This window comes from Nicotiana tomentosiformis, chromosome 1 (assembly GCF_000390325.3).
Source record: "Nicotiana tomentosiformis chromosome 1, ASM39032v3, whole genome shotgun sequence".
Taxonomy (NCBI): domain Eukaryota; kingdom Viridiplantae; phylum Streptophyta; class Magnoliopsida; order Solanales; family Solanaceae; genus Nicotiana; species Nicotiana tomentosiformis.
The window spans coordinates 68,284,630-68,301,898 of record NC_090812.1 but is presented as its reverse complement, the minus strand read 5'-3'; the positions used below and the strand labels follow the sequence as shown (position 1 = coordinate 68,301,898).

The window sequence follows — 17,269 nt, the reverse complement described above, 5'->3', positions numbered from 1 at the left end:
TTCAATTTGGTGTACATTTGAATAAGCATGAAACTTATGAAATTTAAGAAAAATATAAAAAAAATTAAAACTTGTAGCTTTAAATATATCATAATATTTATATGCTATTATAAAAGTTAACTTAATTTAAATTTAAAAATGTCATTGAGCCCTAATGTTAAGTGCGAGTGGGGATGTACATGTGAATGTAAATAAGGGAAGTGCTAGGTAAACGACGATGACCTTACCTTATTTTGTCTTCTACACTTCGCTCCTATTTATTGGCGGCCATCTTTGTAGCAAAATTGCTTACTAGTTCCCTTCCTCTGCTACACATCTGACCACTGACCGCTCCCCTTCTCTTCCCCTTCTCTTTCCTACTACAAAATATATACCCTTTTTCAACAACTCAGCCTCTTCTCTTAAATACAAACCACAAAATACACCTGGGATTTCTCCATTTCTTCTCCACAAATACAAAGATGTGTGCTTTTTTCCTCAGAAATGGTTCTAAAGCCCTCCACCATCTCTGTAAAAAAAACCCCATTGAACCTTTGATTTTCAAGAACCATATTGTTCATCACCAACTTCAACATTCTAAAGTCTATTCAAGATTACCTCAATCTTTTTACAGGAAAAATAAGGAACTTGTTGAGTTGTCAAATCCTAGTTTTCTGTCTTTCTTTTCAGGGGTTTCAGCCTCTGCTTCAAAAGTTGGGTTCGTGGGTTGGTACTTAGAGAAAATAAACTCTCGACCCATTCTCACCAAGAGTATTACTTGTGGCCTTATTCTCACTGCCGCTGATTTCTCCTCACAGGTACTTTATTCTCAGCAAAGCATAAAGAAATTAAACAAAAAAAAAGATTCTTTATTTCAATGGATGTTTCTTGTTCTGGTTTGGCATAATGCTTCTGTTCTTGTTTACTTTATATATAGGTTTTAAGATTCTTTGGAAGTTACTTTGTTGAAAAAAGCATTATTAGGATTAAGAATCATATATGCTGTATGAAAATAATTTTTGTCATGCCAAAAGCACCAAAATCGTCCAATTGTTGTGGTTTAGTGACAAAGGGTTTACAATTGCAGAGGGTTATGAAATAGTTGTTGCACATAATTTGTGTGTTCTTTCTTTTTAACTTCTTAATCAAACGAGAAAAATGATCTTCCTCCTCCGGATACCTTTTTCACCTTAGTTAAGCATATAGCTGAAATAGCGCGAACCGTTGTTCAACCAGGAAAAAGTAGCTAGATGATGCTAAGTTCCCATGGAGTTATCCTTACTATTATGTATAGGATAAGTGATCTTAAACCTATGAGTAAGGACTTATCCCAGCAGCTCTTAGATGTCTCTTCTGCATCTCAAATGTCAATGCATTTCTTTCATTCAGAGAATAGTGTGCTGTAGCAGCCACGGTCTATCCATACTGACCATACCTTCATTGAATCTTTCACCTATAAAGTTCAGAATTAACTTGCAATTACTTCCTAGTATTTTTCGGTTTTTTTACATTCCGAACTGTTATAGTCTCACGCAAATCCACTCTACCTAACATATGCACTATTCAAAGTCACTTTTGGCTTCTGATTCATCTTCATCTAGAAGTTCGAACTATAGGACATACACTATTCCTCCTGTTTGTGGCCTGTCTCCACTGTGGATCCAAGTGATAAAGGCATCTATAAGAATAGGACTTTTTGAACAAGTTCGTGAGGTGCTTCTGCCGCATTGGTTATCATACAATAACTGGAGCCGACTTAGGAAATGACTTTACTTAAATGTCAGATGTCACAGTGCGAGATGAGGATGCGACTTGTCTGGACTCTGGTCTTGCAGTGTGACATCCTGTTACTAGAATGAAACACAATCTTGACTTGTGATGAAGACTCCTTCGACTCGCTTGGCAAATGTGAACGTTAATATTAGAAAAAGATGCCTTAAAACATGTTATTGAATTGAGTTGGAGGTCCCTTTCTTTCCTACTACTTGACCTGAAGTTTATAGATTCTTTCGCCTGGGATTCCCTAAGTAACCAAACAAAAACCTTACACAGACGAGCTATTAGAGTACATAATTGAGCTTTTCGCCATTATGTCTTTCTGTCCAGCATCACTGGAAACCGCTCTTATGCATTTGGTCGGTGGAGGACAAGAAAACCCGCCTAAAATTGGAGATTCCATTTTTCTTATTGTTGAAGGAGCATAAGCTTCAATTAGTCTGCTTCATCTCCTTGCTTATTAGATATCTTCTAGGAGTAGCTGGAATAAGTACATTAAGCACGAAACTAGCTAGTTTCCCCTCTAGGCGTAATTGTTGTATCATGTATGGTGTAGTAATAGTACCTATAAATCTTACTTGTCCAAAAAAGAACCGGTAAATCTTGTTTAACGGCACTGCAAAATATCAAAATCTGTTAGTTCTCTTTCATTTTGCTCTATATATAAATATGTAATTTGCATCTCACCTGTTTTCTGCATCATCCACTCCCCTTTTAGTTTTCCTCTCTATTCTGGTTCACCTGTGGAATAAATCCTTACACGTTTTAATCTTTTTCCCCTTGTTCTTTGGATTCTCTATTCTGCAGACAATTGCTGGGTCATTGATGGAGCAGTATGATCTCGCACGAACATTGCGGATGGCTGGTTATGGAGCACTAATTGTTGGACCTTCACTTCATTTCTGGTTCAATTTTCTGTCAAGGTGCTTTCCAAAGCGTGACGTCATCACAACATTTAAGAAAATAGCTTTGGGACAGACAGTCTATGGCCCTGCAATTAACTCTATTTTCTTCTCCATGAATGCTGCAGCACAAGGTACAATTGGGTCCTGCTTTTAGATGTTCTGAGTTGCTTTAGTTAAAATATTTAATCAAAGCTGTAACTTACCGTCATCAACTAAATAAAGTATCAATGAAGCGCTCTAGACATTGGGCAATTTATCACACGTTTGAACCCTCAAAATGAAAGATAAAACTTGTACCAAACTTGTGTGAGAGTGTTGGAGAGGAGGGCGTAGGTTCAGTGACATGAGAGAAACCAACTGCTAACATCTGGGTTTGAGAGATAGTGTACCAAACTCTGTATCACATTATCTCAGAGGTCATGGACCAAAAGTAGCTACTGCAGAAACCAGTAAAAGAAATTTAAAATTAGATTAGGAAGATCTGTTTGTTAAAATTGATACAGCATAAGATCTCAGTCTCTTCGTTGGCAAGCCTTCTTATGCTTCATTCCCTTTTTTCCTTTTTCGTTTTTATTTGTCCGTCAATTTTTACAGGCAAATGGCTATCCATCATTCTTGGTGATTTGGAATTTGAATGTGTTGTCAGTTCTCTTTATTTGCTGAATGGATATGAACGAACTAGCAATAATTGTCAACATCTATTTGAACTCTTTGACTTTTCCTTCTTTTCTTTTTTCTGAATTACATTGAGCATTGACTTTGAATGTTTTTTTTCACTAATTCTAATTATCGGATGCTACACCAGGTGAAAGTAGTTCAGAGATTGTTGCCAGACTCAAGCGCGACTTGGTTCCCACTGTTGTCAATGGTCTTATGTACTGGCCAATATGTGATTTCATCACATTCAAATTTGTTCCCGTTCATTTACAGGTATGATCAAGGTCTCATCGACCTCTAATGTCACTATACATAACTTCGGATTAGGTTCAAATCCCTCAACTCTCAATTTGAAGAAAATGTTCTTTTTTCTACCTTCATTTTCAATAGAGGGCTATGTCTCTATCCTTCTCTATAAATAATATATATGTATGTCTATTTGAGATGGCAACTAACGAGATGTTATTACTATATTGACAGCCGCTTGTAAGCAACACATTTTCGTACTTATGGAATGTGTACCTAACGTACATGGCAAGCCAAGAGAAAGTCTCTACGACGTGATCCTGTATAAGAAGCTGTATCATCTCTGCGCTGCTAACAATTCAGATATTCTTCTTGCTAACAAACTGGTTGGAGGCATACCTTTGGAGTGATTTTCATTCCGTTGACAAGTTAGTGTGGTGGAGCAGATCTTCAACAGAAGCACAGAGGCAGTTGAATATGTTATTTAAGAGATACTTGGACTGTCATGATTCTTTGTGTAAATCCAAGTTCTAGTTACAGAAATCACATGTTACAATATTAGCTTTCAGAAAAGAGCAATATCTTACTACAACGGGCAGGCATAGTTATAGAAGATCTAATGAAGATTTTACGATTGTACTATCATTCTCTACTAGAGTCCAACTTAACAATTTTCGGATTAAATGGACCTCGATTACAATTTATTATTACACCAAATTGTTCTGAATATCAACGATGTATCTATATCATGCACATGATTCTCTAGTCGCGCTAACTATCCGACTGGAGTAATCAGGGTTGTCACCAAGCCTTCAAATCACTGCATAATAGGTTATGTGGCTTATTGTTCGTAGGTAAACGGATTAAAATTTTACAATTAACGGTTTATCGGTTTAGGGGCGGATTACTTATTTTTTTATAGGATAAACCGTTAACCTGTTAAGAATTATTATATTTATATTTTTATCCATTATGAAGCAACTTCTTAGCAGCTTGAGCTTCAACGTAACTTGTTTTTAGGGGTAGGACTAGGCAGATCTAGATAGTTTGATATCTTTCGGCTCAGATAAATCATTTAACTTGGTAACTGAAGCAAAACTATATCTAGAATTTATGTTAATTGAACTTCTATTATTGATTAAGGATCCCAAATTTGTATTTTAGCTTGCTTATTATAAAAGAATTAAAGAAGAAACTACCATTAGCAATGAGAGCTTCATTAGCGTACTTGATTGTGATTATGATTGGATCGTCCATCTATTGTTTAATGTCTTACTTATCAATGTAAAATTTTTGTCTATTTGATTTAGCTGATAAACCGCTCGATAATCGCTAATCCGATATCAATCCGCTCAATATTTTATCGGGTAACTAACAGATTAGTACATTTACCAGTCAATAACCGATAAGTCGAACCGTTAAGCGTAAATATTCGCTCGATAGCCCTAATGTCAATGTTAACTACTTTTTTGTATGCCTCTTTGTTTTTTCAGATATTTAATTTTTTCTGTTTTATTTAAGTTAATTTGTCACCAGAAAATGCCACCCACTTAGTACTGACCAAGTCTCTATTTGGACTTTGCTCTCATCTTAGTGGGTAACCATGAAGCCATTTTATCAATGTCAAGAAATATGTCACATTGCTGTATAAAACCAGAGCTCCCTTCTAAACTATGCAATACAAGTTTTCTAAGTTCTCTCCTTTTCTTCTCCAATTACAGTTGGTTTGCAGATCAAAATGAGAAGCTTAATGAAACTGGGGCAATGGCCTCTACTTGCACTTGCTTTGGCAATTTGCTTAGCAGCCAACTCTGTTTTTGCTGATTACTCTTATGGGTATACTTCTCCCTCATCTTCTTATAACTCTAAGAAGTACTACAAATCACCATCTCCATCTAAGTATCATGTACCCACCACTCCTTACTACAAGAAACCAGAAAAATCTGTTGAAAACTACAAATTGCCTGTACCTTCAAAGCACGACTATTACAAATCGCCATCACCAGTAAAATATTACAAATCTCCATCACCGGTGAAATATTACAAGTCAAAGCAATACTACAAGTCACCATCACCGATAAAATATTACAAGTCACCATCGCCGGTTAAGTACTACAAGTCGCCTACTCCTTCAAAGTACTACTACAAGTCACCATCGCCAGTAAAGTACTACAAGTCGCATGCTCCTTCAAAGCAATACTACAAGTCACCATCCCAAACAAAATATTATAAATCGCCTGCTCCTAAATACTACAACTCACCGCCGCCAACAAAATATTACAAGTCACCAATTTATTACAAGTCTCCACCACCACCACCTTATTACGGAAAATCACCTTCATACTACAAATCACCTCCACCTCCTCCTAAATACTATGAGAAATCACCTTCATACTACAAGTCGCCTCCACCTCCACCAAAATACTACGAGCAATCACCATCTTCTTACAAATCTCCACCACCTCCATCAAAATACAATGAGCAACTATCTGCATACTACTCTTCGCCGCCACCAGCACCATCAAAATACTACGAGCAATCACCAATTAATTATAAGTCTCCACCTCCACCTTATTATGAATCACCACCACCTCCACCAAAGACCTATGAACAATCGCCATCATACTACTCACCTCCACTTCCAACAAACTACGTTAAACAAATTCCCAACTTTGCCTCACCTCCACCACCTAAAAAGTACGAGCAATCTGCTACCTATGTTTCACCTCCACCCCCACCAGCCTACTACTAATATTCAAATCCTTCACTTCCATAATTTTCCACAACTTCCTTAGCATTTAACTCATTTTCATCCTTCTATTTGGAGCAATTCCATTGCCTCTGCCAAATGTTTTTTGTATGCTTCCCGAAATGATCGGCTTTGCTTGCTTTTGTGTTCTTTTCTTGTAATAATATGTAACTGTATTATTTGAGATTTAAGTAAGATCCTCGAGATCTCCATCTGTTTGGCTCGTTGAATCAAAATATTCTTTTGGTGTATTTCTTGAGAATTATATTAATGCTCATTACTATCTTCTTCCTTGTCTAATATTATTTGTGCTAATCGACTGAATTCTCTATCAGATCTCTGAGGTTGAGAGAGATCATCCCTCGCGGTGACCAGAACAGAGATTTACACAATCAAGTAGTTAGGACGAATGGTTATTTATATGTAGGAGTCTTAGATCTATGTACTAACTGTAAAAAGAGTTGCGCGATCAATCACTTAAAAGGAAATTACAAGTAAATCTCCGATAAACATCAATTTGTAACATGATAAAATAAGTAATATGCCATCACAGGTTAAATTACACTCATATGCAAATAATCTTTATATTGTCCGTGTATAATAACCTTTATTTTTTATGTCTCAAGATGGAGGATGATAGAAACTAAGGGTCCACCAAACTATATAGAGAACCAAGTTCTCTATTAGTTCCCACAGAACACACGCACACTGCAGTAGGTAAATGACACAAAGAAGTTTTACGCGAAAAACTCCCAGCTCACGGGATTAAAAATCACGACCTACCCTTGTAGGATTTCAACTTCACTACTGAGCAAACTTTAGATTACAACCTATTGTAACCTAGGAATTAACCTTTTAATCCCTCACTAACTTGTAATAACTCTATTACAAGACACTTTGTAATAACTCTATTACAAGACACTTTGTAATAACTCTATTACAAAGACTTACAACTCGACTAACTCTAGCCAAGACACAAACACAAGGGTTTATGATTTACAAAGGTTTCCTACCTAATGCTTCTAACTAAGCTAAGTAGGAATTACAAGTAAAGAACTTTAACAAAGGTGCAACACAACTAAGGACATGTAATAACTCAATACAGGGAACTAGTCTATTGTTATGTTGTTCTTTGTTCTTGATGCTCTTGAGAATCGCTTGCCAAATTGATTGGTCACTTGAGAGAGGGATTGATGGATTCTTCCAAAAGTTCAAGTGATGTTTTGCCTTTGGTTTAATGTTAATATAACATTGGTGACGTCACTTGAATGATGCAAGCATGTTTGGTACAGGAGCATTCCCAATGAAGTTGACTGTTGCACTGTTGCGTGTGCAGGCAGCAACTTTACAGTTGTTGGAGAGTTGACTGGGTACGGTCACCAGGGGAACTGATGTCCATCTGTTCCCTTTGTTGTTTCTTTGTCGACTGAAGAGTTGATTTACATCTCCAGCTTGAGACTTATTATTCCCACGTACTTGAGGGTGTGTATCAGGTTCCTTATCTGGTTCTTGTCATTAAGTTTGTTAGATCATCAAAACATAACAAGGTACATATAACATATCAGAGGAGTTGGTCAATGTACTAAGGGGGTACCACTGTACCAATATGTACAATGTTTAAGTTTATCAAAAAATGAGAGAGAATCCCAATAGTCCCGTAGAGTGTGAAGGAACTCAAAAGGGCAATTGAAGTACAAGCATTTATATACAAGTGTGTGTATAGCTGCTACTGTGTTCTCAAAACGAGGAGTGTTTCTTTCCTTCCATATTACCCATAGGATGCGAGCAGGCATGGTGCATCAGAATATCTTGAGCTTTTATCCATTTTCCTCCCGAACCAGCTAATGAGAGCTTTCCTTAGTTCTCCTGGTATAGTTGATTTAACATCAAAGTGACAGGATCCATTGCAATACCTGAGTATCTATTGAGCAGTGCAGAAAGTGATCATTGATATCCCCCACGAGTTACAGGAGCAAAGGTTAACATCTGCTGCACAATGCAAAACCTCTTCTCTGCAGATCAACTAAACCAGGCAACTGACCATGAAACAGACAACCTTGAGGGTAGCCATGATGCAACAAATTACAACAACTTCGTTAGTCCCAAGCCATGTCACTACATTTACAGCTGAGCTTCCACTCTTACTGCTCCTCGTATAGCTATCCTCCTATGCTGTTTTTACATCTACAGTACTAAACACGCAATGATAATCAGCTATTAGATGGATGCATAAACATAGATAGAAGAAAGTTCATCTTCATGTTGTGGAGGAATTATGAAGACAGAAGAGATGAGTCTGATATTTAATGTGCTTACCTTATGGAGCATGTTTCTATTCCTTTGGGTTCAAATTTGTTCGTGTACACATAGAATTTCTTAGATTGCCTTCATTGCAAGGCAACACAGAGTTTCCCTTGTGCGTGGATGTGCAGAATTCTGAAGCTGCAACAAGTCTGTCAGAATTTGTGCATACATACCACAGTAAACGTTTAGAGCAAGTTGATGTAGAGAAGTGTTAAGAGTAAACGTTGAAAGCTATGTATAGTAGCACTTCTCTACAATCTGATGGTAGCCAACAGGAAACTTTCAACGTGCTGACAACATGGTGGGATTGAAAATAAATAAATAAGAAACTACATCATAGCTTGAAGAATGAAGATAAACTTACAGAAGACTGCTAGAAGCAGCCAATCATTGAACTGCGATGTTACCTTTTGAAGCCAATAATGGAATCATATCACATGAAGGCTTGAAGCCACCAATCAGGCATCTCATTGGCCAAACTCAATTCAAACTCAAGACTTTAAGGGCAAGAAGTGCATACCTCAACCTCAAACATTTAAAGGGCTTTGTCATTTAGATGGACTAGAAAGGAAGGATGAAAAAGGAAAAAAGCCCCACCAACATACAGAAATGCACTAACAAGCAAACAACTAAGAAAGAGTAACAATTTGATATGCTAGTGACAGTAGACTGCCCAAAGAAAATCAATACTTGAAACATGATGTTAGAAAGCAGCCAATAACGGAAGCATATGTCACTTGAAGCCACTGATCAGGCATCACATTGGACAAAACGTCAGATCAACCTCAACAACTTTAAGGGAAAGAGTGCATGTCTCTCTATATTTTTTCGTTTGTACAGGAGGAATGCACTTAACACGTCAACATAGGAACAAGAAATACAATGTCCTCTTGACTTGAGATAGGAAAAACAATTGCTGCCTTTATGTCGCAAATGTCGATTCATGAAGAGACAGAAAACGGGAAAAAGCTTTGGAGCTGAAAGCACTCATTAAAGGTCAGAATTTGGGTCACTAGATAACTTCTCAGTCTTACAATAGTACAAAGCTGTTGGAACTATATGCTTTATTTCATGAAAACATTTCATAGAAAACCCTACCTGTAAAATGAAAAATGACTTAAGACCAAGAGCTTGTTAAACAATATCTATGAGTAATTTATGTAAACATGTCCCTCAAGGGACCAATCCTCCTAGAATACAAATCTCACCCCACACATATCCGACAACTTCCTACAATATTCACATGCTTAGTCCTTTGACAATTCCAACGGATTCTTCATTTCATGGGAAATCATGACAAGGACCTCATCATCAAATTAGACGCGAAAAGCCAGAAATCTCCACTTATCCATCAGATAACAAGTTGATGGCGATGAGTTGTTTATTCAGAAGCGCAAGCACAGACCTTCTCAAGTAGTGTGGACCAATCTCCCCCAAGTATACGAGGATTTCTCTCCATTGCCACTCGAAAATCCAACATCCTTGCACATGAGGATTTTGTTTGTCTTTCTGTATGATTCCCAGGATATTGACCATACCATCCAGGCAGTATTTGGGCATTACGATGTCTGAGTTCATTTCTATGTTGTGAGCCAGCCAGTCCTATGCAAGGTTCAATCAGTCTTTTCAAGAATGCATCTAAACTATTATTTAGCAGGTTAGCACAGTCCAATGATATGCCAAGCCCCTCCGCCTCTAACTTCCGCTCCAAACGGCTTCTTAGTGATCTACTACCAGGCAATTCTCCACGGTATTGACAAGTCTCCAAACTAAAGTTATATATAGATCCACTATGGAGAGCTTTTCGAGCACCACCTGCATTCACAGAAATTCCAAAAGGGGCAGTGACAGGGCTTCTGCTTTGTATGCTTGGACTTCCAGCACATTGTTCAACTTCTTCCCCGTCTTCTACAGATACAACTTCAACTGGAGGTCTGCTACCAAGAGAATGCAATTCTGTGGCACTTTCCTGTTCTTGTATCCTAGGCGTTGCTTCTTCACAAGTAATAGTAGGACTCTTCCCAAGTGGTCCAGGAGGACTAGGACGGTCCCGGAACCTTCTGTCTCTACTTACTGGAGACCTGGTTTTGCGAGGTGATGAGGGAAATGCATCACCATGGAGAGACTGCAGACAACTCCTCTGATAACCATTCCCGACTCTGATGCTGAGAGATTCTTCAACCTTTTTAGGTTTCGGTGGAGGAACCTTAGCCAAAGAGGCATTTTTCAATATGGATAGAAGGAGACGATTATGTAGGTGGATATTCTCTCTTCCAATGGTACGAATGCAAGACTTATCGAAGTCAACCTTGCTAAGTTTTGAGCTAAAAAATCTTCTAAGCTCATTGAAGTACTTTTCAGCTCTCTGCTGTCCAATCTTCCTACATATTAGATTTCTGAGCTCTAATGTATCAACTCGAGTATAATGGTGGTTGGTCACCATGTTCACTTGAAACTCCTAACACACAAAATGCGAAGACCTTCGTGAATTCCAGCAAAGAACAGAAACAAATAGCATCATTTACTACCAGATACCCAATAATGCATTTTCCTAGTTTACATTGTAAAAAAGTCAACTTTTCCGGACAGATCAAAGGAAGGTAATTAAGTTGAAAGTCCACACTTAATTACCAATTAGCAGAATCTATGAATTAACTAGACCAAGACAATGTCAGCAATTCTTTGCTAGTTCCAAATTAAAATATGAAACCAATATGCATTCAAGATGAAGTTTTTACCAAATTTAGTAATTTCAAAGTACAATTAACCTCATGAACAAAAGTTAAGATTAACCATTTGAGATTACTATCAAGGAAGTAAAATTTATAAGAGAAAAAGGAAGCTAAACCCAAATTCAGATTAAGCGATCGAGGATCATAAAGAGCGAAAGCAGATAAGAATTAAGCAAAGAATAAAAGAATCTAACAAAAACTAAAGACAATTTTAACATTTGACAAGAATTAAAAAAAACCCTTTTGATGATAAAACGAGAAGATTAAAACCCAATTAACGAAACTGAATTGAATTAATGGCAGGAATGAAACAGAGACATAGAATAGGAATTGACCTGTGTGGGTCGAAGCGACGTCCAAGGTGTTTACTCAAAGCTGTCTCTTTTTTTTTTTTTTTTTAAAAATGTCTGTTTGAGGTATGCTTTTGCGATCTTGTCTGTCTTTTGTATATACTAATTTTTGTGGGTTTGTGTGGGGAGTAATGAACATAAGCCAAACACGAACTATTTTCTCATATATGTAAGCCTTAATTACACACGTGCGACTTTTGTACGTCATGTTTATAAAATGAAAGTGAATGATCACGTCTCATTAGGCCGTGTTTGGCTGTTTTGTATAAGGATCAACACGGTCCCGTTTTCTTCCTCAACCAAGTGGCGGCAAGTTTAGGCGCCGGTACAAGACTGACAATGGAGTTTTATGTATATTTGGAGAAGTTTTTATATTAATACCCCTTAATAACTAATTTTAAATATACTACGTACTTTGCTTCCATTTGATCCCAAAATAGTATCCATATGTTTTTTACTTGCTTCACATATATTTCGAATTCTAGCATTTCTTTACAAAACTAACCTACCACAATGGTAAAATGGTTCTCCATAGGGAGCGGTGGCAGATAGGCGGGTTGGGTTGAATTTGGACGGGTCAAGATGGGCTAGGTCAATAAATGAGTCATTGTCCAACCCAGCCCAAAGTGTACTTGGGCTAAGATATGCTGGGTCAAGATGGGCTAAACAATGTATCATAGCCCAACCCGCCCAACTTGACCCATATTTTAGAATCATGCTCATCTTGCATAAACAAAGCTTTTTACATTTATGTATAAAGGGTAAATAAATACTATTAGTATTTTGAGAATCAAAATATATTTTCTTAAATAACAAATTAGTATTTAAAATGTGTAAGTTGAAAAATATTTTGCGGGTGAGGTGGGTGGTGCAGAAAAACGAAAAAAAAATAGAAAATTAAAAATATAAAAATTAAAAAAATTAAAAAAAAAATTGCTTCTTCACTCGGATTTTGTGGGGGGTGGGGGTGGTGCAGAAAAACGAAAAAACAGATAACAAAAAATACGAAAAAAAAAGTATAAAAAAAAATTGCGGGGGTAGGGGTGGGTGGTGCAGAAAAACAAACAAAAAAGAAAACAGAAAATTGAAAATACAAATTTTTTTGTGGTGGGTGGGGGTGGTAACTAAGTAAATTTCTAGATAAGTTGGGTTGAAATCTCTTTGTTTTGGGATGAGCTTCATGAGCTGTAATTGGGTTACTTCATGGGTCAGAATAAGTTATAAAAAATAATGGGTTAACTTGGGCTCGACCCAAATTGACCCATGAGCTAAAATGTTATAGCCCAGCCCATTAATCTCTGGGCGAGTTGGACGGGTCGGATGAGTTTGGGATCAAATTACTCCAGTATCCATAGGTTGAACATGTTTCTTTTAACATAAATATCTATGCAAATCACATTTCAAAGCCAAGATGAAATAGGCTTAAAGTACAGGGAAAAATAGTCCAAGTAATGTGCTTCTTGTGTCAGAGAAAAAAACCATTATTTTTATATAGTACATGATTGATCAATCTTGTTGACCTCCTTCAACAATATGCATGATTTGCTAAACTTGTTTTCTGTGAGTACTAATATAGTAATATGAAATAAATTAGCTGTTGTTGATTAAAGAAGGTGATAAACCAATAATCGTACACCAGATAAACTAAAAATATGTATGTTAGCGGATTATTATTATTATTATTATTATTATTATTATTATTATTATTGTGAATAGGAGATCAAAAACTTCAAAGTCTAACCAAATAGCCCTTCTTGACATGAAAGTACAAGAGTATATGGTATCACCTGTTTCAGTTGGCGACTAATGGCTTAAAATTTGAGGTAAAAATACCACCATTAATGCCATCCTTCAAAAAAAATAAAGTTTTTACAATTGTCAAATTAAAAAAATAAGAAAAAGGCAGGTGGAAAAGGCTCCGTGGTTGAAGAGAAAGAGCAAGTGCCCGAAATGTACACATTGCAGCTATCCAATTTAGTTAGACTTCATTTTGAACTTCAAAAATGTGGCTTGACAGGAACAAACTTTGCACGTAAAGAGGATCCAACTGCATTACTCTTCAGTTCTACAATCCAAAACTTCTAAACAGATGCTGAGATAGTTATCAATCAATTTTTAGTGAACAACCTAAAGAGTTAGATCAGGATCTGCAGTTCACAAGAACTTTGTACAGATGTAATATTCTTATTCAACACTGATTGCTGCCTACACATTTCACAGATGCCTACTTAGGTAATGCGCTGAGTTAATAGATACATCTTCCCCATATGTAAATTAATGACGAGTCTTCTTTCTTTTATGGCATATCTTAGTTAGCTTGAACTTTCTCTGTATCCCTTCTGATCCAATTGTAAAATATATGAATGTCTTCTACACTAGTTCTGAACTTTCTATTGTCAATGTTTCAGAATCTTGAATTTTTTTCGACTCCGCAAGTAGGCTAAGAAATGCTTCATCAGAAACACCTGGCTCATGCGCTTAAGGTCCTGACAGGTCCTCCAGATCATTAGGTGACAAGTTTGTTTCTTCTGGTCAAAGTTAATGCCCTTCGCAAAAAAGAAAAGATGCCAATAACTATGGTTTAGCATGTGATACTCTACATACAACTCGCAAGAGCAAGCATCTCTTTTTTTTTTCTTTTCTTTTCTTTGATAAGGTGAAGATTGCAAGAGCAAACATCTCTTTGAAATACATTTTGGTAACTATGTGAGCGTAACTAAGATAAAGTGGAATACTACTATTCTTCTGGGTTTAGAGGAGACTTGAAGCTCTAATATCTATGAAAAGGTCTTGTGAACAGAGGCGGATCCATGATTTAAAGTTTATGGGTTCCTATAACTACCTTAAGTAAATATACAATAAGTAACTGGGTTCACAATCAAATATTTATGAATATTTAGTGGATTCTTAATACATATACAGGGTATATGCAAAACTACTGGGTTCACGGGAACCCACATGTAATAGGCTGGATCCGCCCCTGCTTGTGAACTACAAGTGCTTAAGCATTAAAATTGTAGTACAATATGTGAAGAATCAATGGGATATCTGTCAAACCTTGAAGCAAATATAGAAGGAAGCATTCCCATTTCACTCATTCCAAGAAGCTGGAAGACATCACTGCTCGTTTCAGCTTTAAATAAATCCATATTAGTCATTGCAGCAGCAGCCTGGATCCACCATTTGGCGAGAAGCCAACAATCAGCATTCCAACTTTTGCGAAACCATCAGTCCACTCACTAGGAATTAGATCCAAAGCTCCTGTTGCTGAAAGAAGTCAAATAAGACATGAAGAAACCACAAAAACGACGGGCCTAAGCAGTGCCTTTAGAAACATTCTACCAGGGTAGTCTACCTCCCCTGCTACAGTACTGGCCTTCCCAACACATGGTATTGATGAATCCCCTCAATTCCACCTTGAAATCCACAATAGACCACTGACTTAGCTTAATCCCAGGAATTGAGAGAATTGCCATTACAGGAAATCAAAAAAGTGAAAAACTTGCAATAAAATAGCTGAAAACCTAAGAATATGCAGGCCTCTATCATTCAACTATTGCAGAGATTGTAAGTCTCAATATGGATGGAATTCTTTCGATGTAAGTGATTAAAGATGGGAATTGAATGTTTCAGGTGATCAAGGAACAATATCGGGTAAATAGCATAATCTGTGACACCACTAAGTCATTCCCAAAAGCCTTCTTGAAACCCCCAGAAAGGGCCAAAAGCTGATGAAATCCAAATACATATCCACCATTTTCAGGAAAGCATCTGTAACTAGAGCTTCAGATATGCTCGAAAATAAAGGGAGAATCAAGAAGCCAAGCAAAGATGTGCACACTGATCTCACTGAATCTTCAACAGCTGAAACTTCATAGAAAATCAAGCATAAAAGGCAACAAAGTTAACCTTGGATTTGTCATATTACTTGCATTGTTCTTGGTATCATTCACCATTCCCTCCTCATCTATCCACTGATAATCCGAAATGGGGAGTTGCAGTCTATTAAAAAGCTCCACTTGCCATGGATCCACTTCAGAGGAATTATGAATGGATAAACTGCATCTCACAAACTTAACTAAGGTTTGCAAGCTGCAGCTCCTTTAAAAACATTCAGAGAAGTCTTTGAAGTACTATACCTTGGTCCTCCAGGATTCAAATTCAAGGATATGAAATGGTTGCTCTGATGATGAATTTGATCATGGAGCATATAAGTTGAAAATGAATAAGTTCTGAATGCCAATAATATGTAGAGAAATCAGACAAGGTACATGTTCTGATGTATTATTTTTCTTCTTTTTCTTTCCCATTTGCGGAGAAATCAGACAAAAATTTGTTTATTTGGTTAACAGCTTGAATATATACTAACAGATCTTTTAAAAGAAAAACATCAATGGTGACAGCACAACAGAATCCGAAACAACATAACAGGAACAACCCAAAAGTGATAGACATAAATATTAACGCATAAGCGTTCGTCACTTAAAAGTAGGCTCTACCTTTACAGACCAACTACAAAAGCACTAATCGCCCATGACTTCAGAATCATATAAATCACAGTGCAGATTAGGTATATGTTTCATATTGGAATATAAAATGTGCACTAATCGAAAATGCCAAAGAGTATCCTGAGAATAAAGGATTTTAAGAAGAGACAGTAGTTGAAACAATTTTATTTATGCACAAATTTGATTGTACATTGGTGGAAGTAACTGCGGACTTATCTATATATTTTCAGGTATACTGGAATGAACAGAAGATGTAAACGATGAAGTGGAAAGGCAGGCATCGTGAGGGAACTGCAACACGTATAGTCCATTTGTAGCTTACTTTGTCTGATTAAAATGTGTTGGAAATCCATGGATCTTGTAGCATTTATCAATAGTATGACCTTGTTTCTTACAGTAATTGCACTCCACATTCATTTTTCTAGCATCATTCTTCATTTTCTGCCCAGATTGCACTTCCCTTTGCAAGCTCTCTTCTTGAAGAAGCAGAGAGTACGCTTGATAGAGCGATGGCAAGGGACTCATCATCAAAATTCTTCCTCTAACCCTATCGTAAGACTCATTTAACCCCATAAGGAATTGAAACAATTTTTTATCTTCTTCGGCCTTGTAAAATTGCAACTTAGTACCACATTTGCACTCACGGATACATTTCATGTGTATATTCAAACTATCTAATTCACTCCAGATACTACTCAATTTTGTGAAATATATAGCTATGCCGCTGCTTCCCTGTTTCAGTCCTACTAACTCCTTATATAATCGGAACATTTTGAGTCCATATGGTTCGTCAAACCTCAATTCCAACTTATGCCACATATCCTTCGCAGTTTCTGAATATATCACACTAGTTGCTATTTCATTAGACAGAGAATTTAATATCCATGACATGACCATAGCGTCGCACCTGATCCAAGCTCCGAGCAATGGCGATTCGGCACTCGGCATAGGGCAGCTGCCATCGACGAAGCCAACCTTGTTCTTCACGGTCAAAGCTAAGAGTAGAAGCCGTCTCCAAACACCATAGCCTGATCCATCGAACACCGAGTCTGAGCTCACTAGT

The 17,269-nt window shown here is 37.0% G+C and overlaps 3 protein-coding genes and 1 pseudogene across 3 annotated transcripts; 2 read left to right on the top strand and 2 right to left on the bottom strand.

Moving 5' to 3' along the window:
- Nucleotides 1-223: 223 nt before the first annotated feature.
- LOC104091738 (uncharacterized) lies at nucleotides 224-4,292 on the top strand. Its single transcript, XM_009597141.4, has 4 exons — nucleotides 224-797; nucleotides 2,563-2,791; nucleotides 3,466-3,590; nucleotides 3,798-4,292. Exons 1-4 carry the CDS (start codon nucleotides 462-464, stop codon nucleotides 3,879-3,881), a joined length of 774 nt encoding a protein of 257 aa, XP_009595436.1. The 5' UTR covers nucleotides 224-461; the 3' UTR covers nucleotides 3,882-4,292.
- Nucleotides 4,293-5,262: 970 nt separating this feature from the next.
- LOC104091740 (extensin-1-like) lies at nucleotides 5,263-6,348 on the top strand. Its single transcript, XM_009597142.4, has one exon. The coding sequence runs from the start codon at nucleotides 5,302-5,304 to the stop codon at nucleotides 6,313-6,315; it is 1,014 nt and encodes a 337-aa protein (XP_009595437.1). The 5' UTR covers nucleotides 5,263-5,301; the 3' UTR covers nucleotides 6,316-6,348.
- Nucleotides 6,349-7,863: 1,515 nt separating this feature from the next.
- Nucleotides 7,864-11,842, bottom strand: LOC104091741 (uncharacterized). The gene is made up of 2 exons (XM_009597143.4): nucleotides 11,684-11,842; nucleotides 7,864-11,074 (listed from the first exon to the last, which is right to left on the bottom strand). Exon 2 carries the CDS (start codon nucleotides 11,057-11,059, stop codon nucleotides 9,998-10,000), a length of 1,062 nt encoding a protein of 353 aa, XP_009595438.1. The 5' UTR covers nucleotides 11,060-11,074; nucleotides 11,684-11,842; the 3' UTR covers nucleotides 7,864-9,997.
- A 1,881-nt stretch (nucleotides 11,843-13,723) lies between these two features.
- LOC104091742 (probable polyamine transporter At3g19553) lies at nucleotides 13,724-15,801 on the bottom strand (annotated as a pseudogene).
- Nucleotides 15,802-17,269: the final 1,468 nt, after the last annotated feature.